The sequence below is a fragment of the Cryphonectria parasitica genome, assembly GCF_011745365.1.
Source record: "Cryphonectria parasitica EP155 unplaced genomic scaffold M406scaffold_9, whole genome shotgun sequence".
In the NCBI taxonomy this organism is placed as follows: domain Eukaryota; kingdom Fungi; phylum Ascomycota; class Sordariomycetes; order Diaporthales; family Cryphonectriaceae; genus Cryphonectria; species Cryphonectria parasitica.
The window spans coordinates 1,408,645-1,421,213 of NW_024468917.1; the positions used below are offsets into that span (position 1 = coordinate 1,408,645).

At 53.8% G+C, this 12,569-nt stretch overlaps 4 protein-coding genes across 4 annotated transcripts; 3 read left to right on the forward strand and 1 right to left on the reverse strand.

Moving 5' to 3' along the window:
• Positions 1-2,693: 2,693 nt before the first annotated feature.
• Positions 2,694-4,104, forward strand: M406DRAFT_358347 (peptidase M1, membrane alanine aminopeptidase; the record flags this gene model as incomplete). The annotated part of the gene is made up of 4 exons (XM_040923874.1): positions 2,694-3,520; positions 3,583-3,623; positions 3,698-3,792; positions 3,853-4,104. Coding segments are annotated over exons 1-4 (1,188 nt in total), but the record flags the coding sequence as incomplete, so codon positions are not given.
• Positions 4,105-4,273: 169 nt separating this feature from the next.
• Positions 4,274-4,948, forward strand: M406DRAFT_324501 (peptidase M1, leukotriene A4 hydrolase). The gene is made up of 2 exons (XM_040919876.1): positions 4,274-4,354; positions 4,446-4,948. Exons 1-2 carry the CDS (start codon positions 4,280-4,282, stop codon positions 4,824-4,826), a joined length of 456 nt encoding a protein of 151 aa, XP_040771789.1. The 5' UTR covers positions 4,274-4,279; the 3' UTR covers positions 4,827-4,948.
• A 7-nt stretch (positions 4,949-4,955) lies between these two features.
• M406DRAFT_348283 (acyl-CoA dehydrogenase/oxidase C-terminal) lies at positions 4,956-7,629 on the reverse strand (the record flags this gene model as incomplete). The annotated part of the gene is made up of 6 exons (XM_040922374.1): positions 4,956-5,117; positions 5,273-6,666; positions 6,723-6,751; positions 7,094-7,156; positions 7,207-7,426; positions 7,533-7,629. 6 exons carry the CDS (start codon positions 7,627-7,629, stop codon positions 5,103-5,105), a joined length of 1,818 nt encoding a protein of 605 aa, XP_040771790.1. The 3' UTR covers positions 4,956-5,102.
• Positions 7,630-8,230: 601 nt separating this feature from the next.
• M406DRAFT_226012 (uncharacterized protein) lies at positions 8,231-11,323 on the forward strand (the record flags this gene model as incomplete). Its single annotated transcript, XM_040915736.1, has 2 exons — positions 8,231-9,737; positions 9,912-11,323. Coding segments are annotated over 2 exons (2,919 nt in total), but the record flags the coding sequence as incomplete, so codon positions are not given.
• Positions 11,324-12,569: the final 1,246 nt, after the last annotated feature.

Sequence of the window (12,569 nt, forward strand, 5' to 3'; positions counted from 1 at the left end):
CGTAAAGCTTAGCTCCACAGCCAAGACTGCAGTGCAGGGAGCAAGGGGTTGAGACAAGGGGGAGGGTTTGCCAACCACGAGAGTTTTTGCTGCACTGCCGTTCCTGCGGATCCTACATAGTATCTTCTCCCCCTTTTCTTTCTTGCTTTCTTTTCTTCTTCTTCTTCTTCTTCTTCTCCTCCTCCTGTGGCTCTTCGGCAGCCGAGCGAGTAATATGAGGGCATCTCGATCATAGTGCATTTCTAAGCGAACCAAAAGATGTCTCTCGTCCGCCCGGCCGACATAATTACGCCTCGGCAGGAGGCAAATTTCGTCTAGTTGTCACGGGCCTAGTTAAGCGGACCACTACCTGGACCTGCGAGGGTCTTCGAAAAGAAACCACCCCCAGACGCCGTCCATGTCATTCACCCAGGGCCGGGGGCCGGGGGCGGATTTGGGTCAACCTCCTCGAGATACCTCCACCCGTACCGTAAAGATTGTGATATTTGATACTATTTGTATAATTATTTTTTTTTTTGGTGGACGCCCTGTGTTTTGTGCCGGACTGCTTACAAGGACTCGTGCGAGAGTGCAGCCGAGTCCGACCCGCTGGACCCATTGTATATGCCCACGTGCGAGCTCCGCGACCCTCTCAAGGCTGAGTCTCGCGGCAGGTACAGGAGTGTGCATATACCCACAATGTCGCCCTTTACCTAAGGACGAGTGATATCTCAAGGGGGTGGGAAGGGGAGGGGGCCAAGATCTGCGTCCCTCATAATTGCCGGCCATAATGGAATCGTGATATAGGCTCTACATGCAAGAAGGTCGCATATTTCACCTCCTCCCCTGAGGAGTTCCTGAAGGACTCCCCCCCCCCTTCTTTCCACCTCAGAAACAAATTAGCAAAAGTCCGTGGGTTGGGTGGTAGACAAGACCGGACACTAAGGCTAACGCATATCAATCAGCACCATGCATGGATAGCGTTGTGTACTCAGAGACACTGGGCGTATCGGCCGAGATTGCACGGGCCCGATCCTGTATGCACGTCCTATGTAAGGTGAATGAAAGGAGAGGTCTGCACGCCTCGTGATCCCTCGTTGTGGGCCGCCATTGTCAGCCTCGGACAAGATGACCTTGAAATCCCTAGCATAGTAACATGGCCGAGATCATGACTGCACATAGCACTACTATGTACAGTAATTTGTTCCGGCGCTGCACAGGCATTTCCCGCACCAGCCATGCGACACCAATGCAAGGCACGAAGGAAGACAGCTTGAGCAGCACAGGCACCAGACGAAAATAGCATACACCCCGTAAATGACTTGTCTGTTCTCGTGCTGAAGGCACTACTCTGCCTCTTGATGTGGCGTTCCTTCTCATCTCCTCCGCCCTCTGGGACACGAGGAGGACCGGTAAGCCTGCGATGATTTCAAACACTTCACACGAGATGGAGGTTGGTGCAAGCAGCTGCATGGACAGCCTCGAAACGGCAGGGATGACAATGCCACGAGGCGTGTCAGGGCACACAACTAGCAGGGCCCTTGAATGGTTTCGAGTATCAGACCAGCGGGCCGTCTGCTGCATATGACGGCAGAAGCCAAAGGAAGACCCTCCGCCGCAACCTTGTTCTGCTGGCGACGGACCAAACAAAAGGGGTAGCAAGCAACCGGCACATGTTATACTCGGTTCCTTTGGGAATTGGGCTGCTTGCTCCCTACGCCACCTCACGACCCTCCCATCTGGTGCCTGACGTTTCCCTCTCCTTCTCGTTGATTGGCAAGGAAGCCCGAGGTATCGTTGATCGTGCCGGGTAGACTGCATACTTCCACGGCGGCCACACGGTTAAAGTTCCGCAACGTCTTGGAACCAGCAAGAAATCAAGACAGCTGGGCGTGCACGACTAAGGCCTGAGCTGATGAGGTCAATGCTTGCGTTTCGTCCGACTGCAGAGAGTGATCGCCCCCCAACGTGCCGAGAGACGAAAGCATGAAGGCACAGGAGGTTGAAACATGTTTCGCGGGGCCGCCAGGCCATTAGTGTTTCTTGCCCGACTTTTCAGTCTTTAATGCCTCTATTGGGATCCCAAATTCGATCCATTTGGAATCAATATCTGGGAGGGGAGGGTGGGGGGCGGTGGGCGTGTGTGATGGGCGTGAGATGAAGAGACTGTATGAGCGACTCGAAAGGCTTGCACGCTCGAGACTCGGACAAGACACACTGCACAGAGAGAGAGAGAGGAACGAGGGATCGTGGGATTGCAGTGGCTTTGATTACATAAGCTTGGTCAAACACAGCCTTCTCTATCAAGTTAAGGCCAGACTGGTAGCTGCCTTCCTGATGTGCGGGGTTTGATTTTGTGCGAACATAGACTAACCTAATTAGGCTTGTTTTGGGACTCTTCTGTCGATTTTGCTCCTTCCCATGTCGCAAGGGAAGGAACGGTTATTACTTTAATGGGCTTAGTGCCTCGGGAAAATAAATAAATATTCTTGTTCCAGCTAAGGAAGGCGATAAACTCGGCAGCAAGGTGATGGAGCCTCGTGAGACCATCGCCGCTTGTAGCCGCGATCACGAGAAATCTTCATGTTGCTGAGGGGCTCTTGTGTTTTGCAGAGGGTCAAGCTCCCTCCTCGCACCTTCACGCCTCCAGAAGCCTACCCGGCCAAAGCCCCATCGCACTTCTCCCCCTTCGTTGTTCGGGTTCGAGTTCAAGCTCGCTTCTTCTACAAGCCCAACAACATGTCCGCTCGTGACCCTTCTACGTCGGCCAACTACGATGCCTGGCGGACCAAGCACACCACCGCCAACCTGAAGATCGACTTCAAGGAGAAGTCCTTGCGCGGGCTGGTCACTCTGGAGCTCGAGTCCCAGACGGACAAGGACAGCAAGGAGATCATCCTCGACAGCAGCTACCTTTCCGTGTCCTCTGTCAAGGTCAACTCGGCCGACTCCCAATGGTCCATAAAGGACCGGGCTGAGCCCCTTGGCTCCCCGATGCACATCTCGGTCCCTTCTGGTGCCGCTAGGGGCGAGCTGGTCAAGGTGGACATCGAGGTTGCGACGACGGCCCAATGCACCGCTCTTCAGTGGCTCACGCCCGAGCAGACGTCCAGCAAGGAGGCCCCGTTCATGTTCAGCCAGTGCCAGGCGATCCATGCACGGAGTTTGTTCCCGTGCCAGGACACGCCTGACGTCAAGTCAACCTACTCGTTCCGCATCACGAGCCCGTATGTGGTTGTCGCCAGCGGTGTTGCGGCTGACGGCGAGCCCGAGGCGAGAGAGGGCGGGGAGAAGTTGTATGTCTTCGAGCAGAAGGTGCCAATCCCGAGCTACTTGTTCGCCCTGGCCTCCGGGGACATTGCCCAGGCGCCCATTGGCCCGCGGTCGTATGTGGCTACGAGCCCGGATGCGCTGAAGGCGTGTCAGTGGGAATTCGAAAGGGATGTTGAAAAGTTCATGGAGGTCATTGAGGGAATTGTGTTCCCGTATAAGTGGGGACAGTACAATGTGCTGGTTCTGCCGCCTTCTTTCCCCTATGGAGGTGAGCTTTTCAAGACTCGCGGCTTCAGTCTCCGGCGATGCTAACGGTGGTGAACTGTGCAGGCATGGAGAACCCCATCTATACTTTCGCTACCCCTACCGTGGTAAGTCTTCACTTCTATGATATATCTCTTAGTTCAAAAGACCGGGGTTGAGACTGACACATGTGTATGAACAGGTCTCTGGAGACCGTGAGAACGTGGATGTCATCGCACACGAGCTCTCTCACAGCTGGAGCGGCAACTTGGTGACAAGCTGCAGCTGGGAGCACTTGTAAGCCCGGTGCCCAGCCCCCTCACACGATGAACCCTATCAGCACTGACTGGACTCTAGCTGGCTGAACGAGGGATGGACAACATACTTGGAGCGTCGCATCCTCGCGGCTGTCCATGGCGCTGCGTACTTCGACTTTTCTGCCGTCATCGGCTGGCAGGACCTGCAAGGGACTATCGATGATCTCGGCAAGGACCACCCGTACACTCAGCTGTTGATACCTCATAAGGGTATTGACCCGGATGATAGTTTCAGTAAGGTTCCGTACGAGAAGGGCTTCCACATGGTCTGGTATCTCGACAGGCTTGTGGGTCGTCAGAACTTTGACAAGTTCATCCCTTACTATTTCACCACGTGGGCAAACAAGTCTCTGGACTCGTACCAGTTCAAGGAGACATTCCTCGAGTTCTTCAGCAAGCCCGAGTTCGCCGATCTCAAGGAAAAAATTGCCGAGATCGACTGGGAGGGTCGATTCTACAATGGCGGAATGCCGCCCAAGCCGGACTTCGATACCTCACTTATTGACGTCTGTTACAAGCTGGCGGCCCAGTGGGAGGATAAGGTCAGTCTATTCATCTTTTCTTCTCTTCTTCTTCTTCTTCGGGGTCAGGTCTTGGTCGACATCTGCGAACCTCACTGACATTACCTCCAAGAGCTACACTCCTTCCCCCCAGGACGTTGAGACCTTCAGCGCCAATCAGAAGCTCGTCTTCCTGCAGACAGTTCAAGCCTTCGCCGAGCCCCTGAGCGCAGAGCAGGTCGAGAAGATGGGTCAGGTCTACAAGTTCAATGAATCTCAGAACAAGGAGGTCAAGACGGCCTACTTTGAGGTCTCGCTGAGGAGCAAGGTCACCAGCACATACGAGCCTGTCGCGGAGCTCCTGGGCCAGGTGGGCAGGATGAAGTTCGTGCGTCCGTTGTACGTCGGACTCAACAAGGTGGATCGGCCGCTTGCCCTGGCCACGTTCGAGAAGAACAAGGACTTCTACCACCCCATCTGCAAGGCGATGGTTGTGAAGATTCTTGGTCAGTGAGACACTCATCATGTACTATGATGACAAGCGGCAGATAAATGGCTCAGGTAAATGCTATATAGGCACCTCACCAACAATTATCGAACCAGGTCAGACGCTGGACTACGCTCGTTCCAATTGGCAACCTTGCATGAGTAGAAAGGATCCCAAGGCATTTTGCAATTTACTGATTCCTGTGCTTACATGTTCAGCCCTGATTATCTTTGACGGTGCTTCAGTGTATAATGTTGTTCCCGAAGCTCACGTCTGCTAGGTCGCGTTCCTCACCGTATAAAATCAATGAGTTCCTAACTATGCATGGGTACACAACACCTCAGATGAAATTCTGTGATCTACAATCTCGAGCCAGGCCTGAATATCTCTGCTGAAGTCTGCTTGCCAAAGACAATAGCCGAGTCGACTTGCAACATGTCTTTCGTAGCAATGACAGGCTCGGCAGATCCGACTTCGAGAAAGCGCCTTTGTCCTAGGAACCGGTCCCGCATGGCCTTGGCCGTTGCGTCCCCGTCACTCTCGACATCCACCTCCAGCAGCGCCGCCATCAGAACTTCGGCCAGACCGAAACAGATGTCTCTCGCCTCAGCGACCAGCTCGTCCTGCGTCTTGTTTTCCACTCTCGCCCTGATCTCCCGCCAGGCCTCCCGAGCCCGCGGCGCAGGCCTGTTTGTCTCCAGGAACCAGCCCAGCGCCTCCATGCTCGTCTTCCCTTCCCGAGGATGCTTCAGCGCCCGCAGCAGGTCCGTCGAGAGCACGTCTGTGGTGCCCTCCCACGTCGCGAGGACGCACAGGTCGCGGAAGATGCGGCTGAGGTTGAGATGCTCTGACTCGGTGTTGTTGAGATACCCGACGCCACCTAGCGCCTCCATGCACCCGTACATAAGGGGAATAGCATGCTTGCATATATAGGCCTTGCAGAGGGACGAAAGAACGCGCAGCAAAGGGCCGACGTGCTGCGGCGGCGGCGGCGGCGGCTGGAAGCCCCCAGGTGGGCTGTGTTCAACTTCCGCTGCTGCTGGTGACGTCTCTTCGAGTCCGAGCAGGTACGTCGCGTAAAACGTCAACAGCATCATCGCATGGTACGTGCTGGTCATGGTGGCGAGCGTGCGCATATGCAGTGGGCTCTCGCACAGCAGCATCCGCCTGCCCCTCGTGGCGCCGACCTGGCGGACCAGCGTGTAAGCCTTGGCGACGGCGAGACCGCGGCCGAGGTAGCCCAGCGCGCCGATGCAGGAGCGGACTCGGGTGATGGTCAGGATGGTGGCGATCTCGTGGATGCCTCGCCCCTCCTCGCCGATGAGCCAGCCACGCATGCCCTTCAGCTCGAGCTCTGCGGTGGGGAGGGACTTGGTGCCCATCTTGTCCTTGAGGCGGGAGATCCGGACGCCGTTGAGCTCTGTTCCGCCGCGCTGGCCGGTCGGCGAGATGAGGTCGGCGCTGTGGCGGCGCATGGGCGCGAGGAAGGCAGAGACACCTTTGTCAGGGGATGTCTTGGCGAGCAGGACCGTCATGGACGAGTCGGTCGCACTGGAGAACCACTTGAAGCCGGAGATGCTCCAGGGTCCTAGAGGAATGCTCTCGTTGGCATCTGCGAGCGGCAGAGTGCTGCTGTCTGGGTAGGGAGCATAGGACGCGACTGTCTCGGTCTGAGATACGTCGCTGCCCCCTGGCCGTTCTGTCATCCATTGCCCACTTGTCCAGGCTGTCTCTGGGTCTCGTGAGGTGAGATGGTCGTAGGCATTCTGGAAGATGCGCCGGCGGGTCTGGTCAAGAGTGGGCTTTGCGAGGTTTTGCTGGAGAAGACGAGCTGCGCCGTCGGTCATGGCGACTGGACAAGTGGTATCTGTTTGTGCAGCGTCAGTAGCCTCTCACAAGCAAGGTTGAATGGAGTACTCATACTCGCAGAAGATGCTTCCCATAAGATTGACCTGTGATTGGAGATCATCAGCCACTGTTCATGACAGCATCTAGCCTGGAACTTTGAATGCAGAACATGATCAACATAGATAGAACGCCGAGTCAACCTTGTCCGGAGTATTTGAAGACAAGGAGAAAAGAAATGCGTGCTCTCATGTGAAGTTCATTATCAAACGAACAGGCCCGTGTAGTTGAGAAACTGAACAAGGAAAGGCACAGACTGCCGCCTCAGCGTCTTCCTTCTGAGTGATCAGAGGACTGAGACATATCGCTCGTTAAGTCGACACGAATAAGACACACACAAGGAGGGGATTGTATCAACTGCTGCCTGACAGAAGGAATGTGCGCCCTACCTGAGCATTTGTACAACTCTGGTATATTGGCCGTGGTCGGTATCGTAGTTATACGCGACAATTCTGTTGGACTGTTAACGGACAACTCTGGACCACGCGGTTAGGACGCGCACCCGTTCTGTATACCAAATTGCTGAAGCTCTCTCCAGCCTTGGCTCAGCACGAGAGCGTCACTCCTGGGCCGACCAAAGCTGTCCCTTCCACTGCCACGGAGTTGAGGCAGATTTCTTTCTGCATCGAAAATGAGGTCGAAGACGGTCTGCGACAGCACCTTATCCCCAAGAGCTATGAGCTCCGGCGTTACGGTCTGCAAAATTCCTGGTGGTAGGAATACTATAATTGGTCAGCTATACATATGTATATACATATATGTATATATATGTCTTGCCAAAAGAGTCATGTTGACTCAGTCCAAAGTCCAAGACAAGGTGGGACGAACATTTGAGAACTCTCTGGTAACTTGGGTCATATTGGGCCTGATTTTCCAGAATCGGCTGCTGCTGGAAAAAGCCTGTATCCGAGGTAGCTCCTTCCATCATGAGTATACTGGGTCGTTTACACTTGCTGCAGCATATTCTCAAGATCTAGAAATTGGGGATGGCTGAGCAGACATATAAGAGGCGCCAAGCCGTGGTGCACTTAGCATACAACCTCGGCTTTACAGGTTGCAAGTGCCGCCGGGGGGGGGGGGGAGGGCACTAAGCAAAGTGGGGGGCCACTTCTCCAGATTGTCAATCCGCCGTAGAGTGCTTGTTCAGGCGCTAGAGTACTTGTAATAGTATACCGCATAGCCGTAGCCGGGAAGAAACAGCACGTGCTACCGCGTCAGGCCTAGGTCGGTTTAAGTACTATAGCATGGATTTCTCAGTACTACATCACGCCAGTGCTTCGCCGAGACCATTTGTGACAACAAACACAGCCTCCTTGGCCCGTGACAATCTGTCGACAGCATTGGACGTCCATCATGCCCACCAGAAGACATTGGAATGATTGGAACATACGCAGGAGGTGTTGCGGCAGTTGCCTCCAAGTCTGAAGACGGCCAGCAGATCCTACCATCGACGTAACCGCGCACACGCGTCGAAGAACCTCCAAAGAACAATGGCAACCTCGAGCAGACCACCACGTAAGCTCGTCGAGATAAGCGACAACGACGAGACGGCGTCCTCCGCCGGCGAGATGCAAGATTCGGTCGTCACCTCTCCCAAGCGCAAGCGCAAGCAAGGCTTTGAGGACGTCGACGTCTGGGCGGACGAGCCTGATGACCAGCGGGAGAAGTGGCTGCAGAGCAGGAAACCAAAACGGGCCAAAACGAGTAGGCTTACAAAGGGCAAGGGCAAGGGCAAGAGCAATGGAAAGGAAAAGGATAAGGACAAGAATGACTCGAAGCCTGTCTCCTGTCCTAGCTTACAAGGCATAACTAAGAGCGTCGATGAAAGCGATGGAGAGAAGGAGGCCGAAGAAGGCACCGACGAGGTCGACGTCCCTCCACACATCCTCGAACGGCGCGCACACTTCGACGAGGACACAAAAGCACTCGGCCAGGCTGGCCTCAAGCTCCCCCCTGACTACGAAGGTGTATACTTCTCGGACGATGAGAGGGATCCCAGGGAGCTTGAGGAACGACCAAAGCTCGAACACATACAACCATGCAGGCCGTACAGGGACATTGTCCTGGAATCTTCTGCTGGTTTCATACCTGCGTCTATTGCCCAATACCTTCGCGATTATCAGGTTGAGGGCGTCAAGTTCTTGCATGAACGTTTTGTCTACCAAAGAGGCGCAATCCTCGGCGATGACATGGGGTTGGGCAAGACAGTCCAGGTTGCTGCATTCCTGACCGCCGCCTTTGGCAAGACGGGCGATGAGAGGGATGCCAAGAGGTTGCGAAAGATGAGAAGAGACCCATCACGATGGTACCCCCGAGTTCTGGTCGTTTGTCTTGGATCTCTGATTCCAAATTGGAAGAGCGAACTCAAGCGTTGGGGCTGGTGGAGGATAGATGTTTACCATGACAGCGGGAAGGAAGATGCCTTGCGAGCAGCACGTGCTGGTGCAATTGAGATCATGTTGACGACCTACACGACCTATGCCAAGAATGAGGACAAGGTAAACTCGGTCGAGTGGGATGCCGTGATTGCCGACGAGTGTCACTTGATCAAGGACCGCCGTACTTCCACCACCAAGGCCATGAACCGGATCAACGCACTCTGCCGTATCGGTCTCACAGGAACAGCCATTCAGAACAAGTACGAAGAGTTTTGGACCCTTCTCAACTGGACCAATCCCGGCCACTTTGGCAGCCTGCGTGAATGGGATCATTCAATCGTCAAGCCGCTCACGCGCGGACAATCCCATGACGCCACCTGGCATCAGCTGAGCCTTGCAAGGAAGACAGCCAAGAAGCTTGTCCAAAACCTCTTACCTGATTTCTTCCTACGCCGGATGAAGGCGCTGATCGCTCATCAGCTGCCCAAAAAAACCGACCGTGTTATCTTCTGTCCTCTTACGGACCTCCAGAAAGACGCTTACCAGCGGCTCCTCGAGGGTGAAGAGATACAGACCATCCTTTCGAGCATGGAAGAGTGCACCTGTGGTTCAGGGAAGAAACAAGGCTGGTGTTGTGGCAAGTTGACTTCGGATGGTATGTCACGCTCCCTTTCGTGTTTGTAATGCGTGCGTTGTGGATTTGCAGCATCAGTCGCGGACTTTCGAAAACAGCAGTTAGCCATGCCTGGTGATCTAGCACACGTGACCCGAGGCTCGTTCACTATTCTCCCCCGATACATGAGCAAATGGTAACATGCGCATGGTATAGGAAAGTATTGGATGGCATTGGTCTTCCCATGCATACAGGCCTTGCAAAAGCTGTCGAACCACCTTACTCTCTTGATTCCACCGAATGAACAGACGGATCTAGAGAAGAGAAAAGCAGCTATCAAGCTGCTCAGGCGGTGCGCCCCAAAGCACTGGGAGACGCTGTACCAGCAGCGGAATTCAATTCAGGTCCTGTCGAATCCTGTCTTCTGTGGCAAGTGGAAGATACTGAAGGAGCTTCTTGGTCTCTGGTACAGCAACCAGGACAAGGTCCTTGTCTTCTCTCATAGCGTGCGATTACTGCACATTCTCGAGACTCTATTCAAGAGCACTAGCTATACTGTTAGCTTTTTAAGCGGTCAGATGTCCTATGACGATCGTCAGAAAGAGGTTGACGATTTCAACTCCGACCCCAGCAAGTTTGTCTTCTTGATCTCGACAAAGGCCGGAGGCGTGGGTCTCAATATCACAGCTGCCAACAAAGTCGTCATTGTCGATCCGCACTGGAACCCGGTTTATGATTTACAAGCCCAGGATAGAGCATACCGAATTGGCCAGTTGCGGGATGTCGAGGTCTACAGGCTGGTCTCTGCGGGTACAATCGAGGAGATTGTCTATGCCCGACAAATCTACAAGCAGCAGCAGGCCAACATTGGCTACAATGCCTCTAGCGAGCGCCGTTACTTCAAGGGCATCCAGCAGGACAAAGATCGAAAAGGCGAATTGTTTGGCCTCAAGAATCTCTTCAATTTTCACAGCGACCAAGTCGTACTGCAAGGAATCATGAACCAGACCAATATTGCCGAGGCTCGAGTGAGTGTCCAAATGGCAGACATAGATGTGGAGAAGGCTGAGCGGGACGAGGACTTCAAAGTCATCAAGAAGGAAGACGCTGCAGAGGACGATGGCGGATGGGGTCAATTTGCCGAGCTCATCAAGGCTGAACACGGCGGAGGACCGATTAAGAAGAAAGCGTTCGACAAGCCGAAAAGCGACGCTATCCAGGCGATTCTGGCGTCAGCTGGTGTGCAGTACACCCACGAGAACTCAGAGGTGATCGGGTCAAGCAAGGTGGAAGCAAAGCTCTCACGGCGCGCAGAGCTAGCAGACGCCATGGATCTCGATGATCCCGAGGGCCAAAGCGCCCTATTTGCGGAAGAGGGGCCGAACGAGGCGGTTGCTGGAACTGAAGCCGCCTCGTTTGCACCGAGATTCAAACCACCAGAAGATGTCAAGCTCAGGCAGTTCTGCTCGATGGCAAAGGAATTCGGGTTTGAAAGTGCCACAGCTTTCGCGTTGGTGGTGGAGCAGATGACTCAGGAAAGGAGAAGAGATGCTCTTGACTCCTTTTACAAGAAGCGTATGTTACAACTGCTCGAGCATGAGTTGAAGAAGGACGAAGACGCGGACGAGAAGAAGCTCGCATTTCTAAAGGCTGAGGTCGACGGCACTAATGAGGTCGAAGAGTCGAAAATGGTCAAGCTTGAGCCAGAGGATGATGACAGGAGTCTTGGCGGCATCAAGACGAAGAACCCTCTTGAAGACGAAACAGTCCAGGTTGAAGTCAAAGACGAGCATCATGTGAAGAAGGAGGACAGCCGCATATCCACGGCGACTCAGCCAAGGAATGGCGGTAGGCTCATCTCGTCCATCTTCATCGACGACAGTGAGGACGAGCTTTAATTTTGTTTTGAAGGTTGGCTATAGAGCCTGATATGATACCCCCGGGCTACATCTCATCTAGTCGAGTTGAATCTGATCTTATTCTCACTTCACCTCTTTTAAAAAAGCCTGCATGTGTTGTTGACTCAATTTCCCGTGTTCCATGAGTGATTGTGGCCTGCATGTTGTGAGAGCAAATCCGCTGCACCTTTCGACGCACCTTTGAGTTGCACTGTTGTCCGTGATTCTATATAAATACGTCTGGGTATTGCAACCGCGAAGGGTGCGGTTGTATTGATATGTATCATCACTATGGCATACCTCCTTTACACGCAAGACATTACGGGTGTTTAATTGCAGTGGATCGCAGTTAAACGCCAGCAAGTATGCTTCAAGGACCAGATCATCATCCCAGTACACAATTCTAAGCAGTACTATCAGGCAGGATCCGAGCCATGCCGTGGTACGCTGCTTATGCCATGGTACAAGTAGGTCTCTTTACCGGCAGAAAGTCTGAGCTACCCTTCCCCGTAGATCTTGTTAATGTGTAACGGCAAGGCACAAGGGACTTGCTGAAGTTATGGCAAACGACTGCTTAGCACACATAGCCGGATTACTGCTCCGAATGTCCATGGGTTTTGCTCTCCCTCTTTTCTATTCAAGGAGGTCTGAGTGAGGCGGCCAATGATATGTTTGCTAGATACTTCCGAATACACAGGGTAACGAACCTTTTACGCCCCAGTGTCTCAAACCGATGCAGCGCTGTAGCAAAAACCAGTAACAACTGGCAGCTGTGCGTCCACTATCTAACCCCCAGATAGCAAGCACTTCCCTCTGTGGTTTCCCAAATACCCCCTCTTTGCACAAGGAAAGACTGGCCGTCGGGCCCCAGACCTCACCAGTAGAACCACTCCCACCGCTCCCTTCATGCTGGATCGTTCACTAGACCCATGCCGGCACCCGATAGGGAGAAGGGCTCCGAAGCTGGAGGAGGCGC

Excerpts from the sequence above, each read along its gene's own strand:
- M406DRAFT_324501 (XM_040919876.1), top strand. The coding sequence starts at position 4,280 with ATGCCGCCCAAGCCGGACTTCGATACCTCACTTATTGACGTCTGTTAC. Across the intron at positions 4,355-4,445 it reads CGGCCCAGTGGGAGGATAAG|AGCTACACTCCTTCCCCCCA; the intron begins GTCAGTCTATTC and ends ATTACCTCCAAG.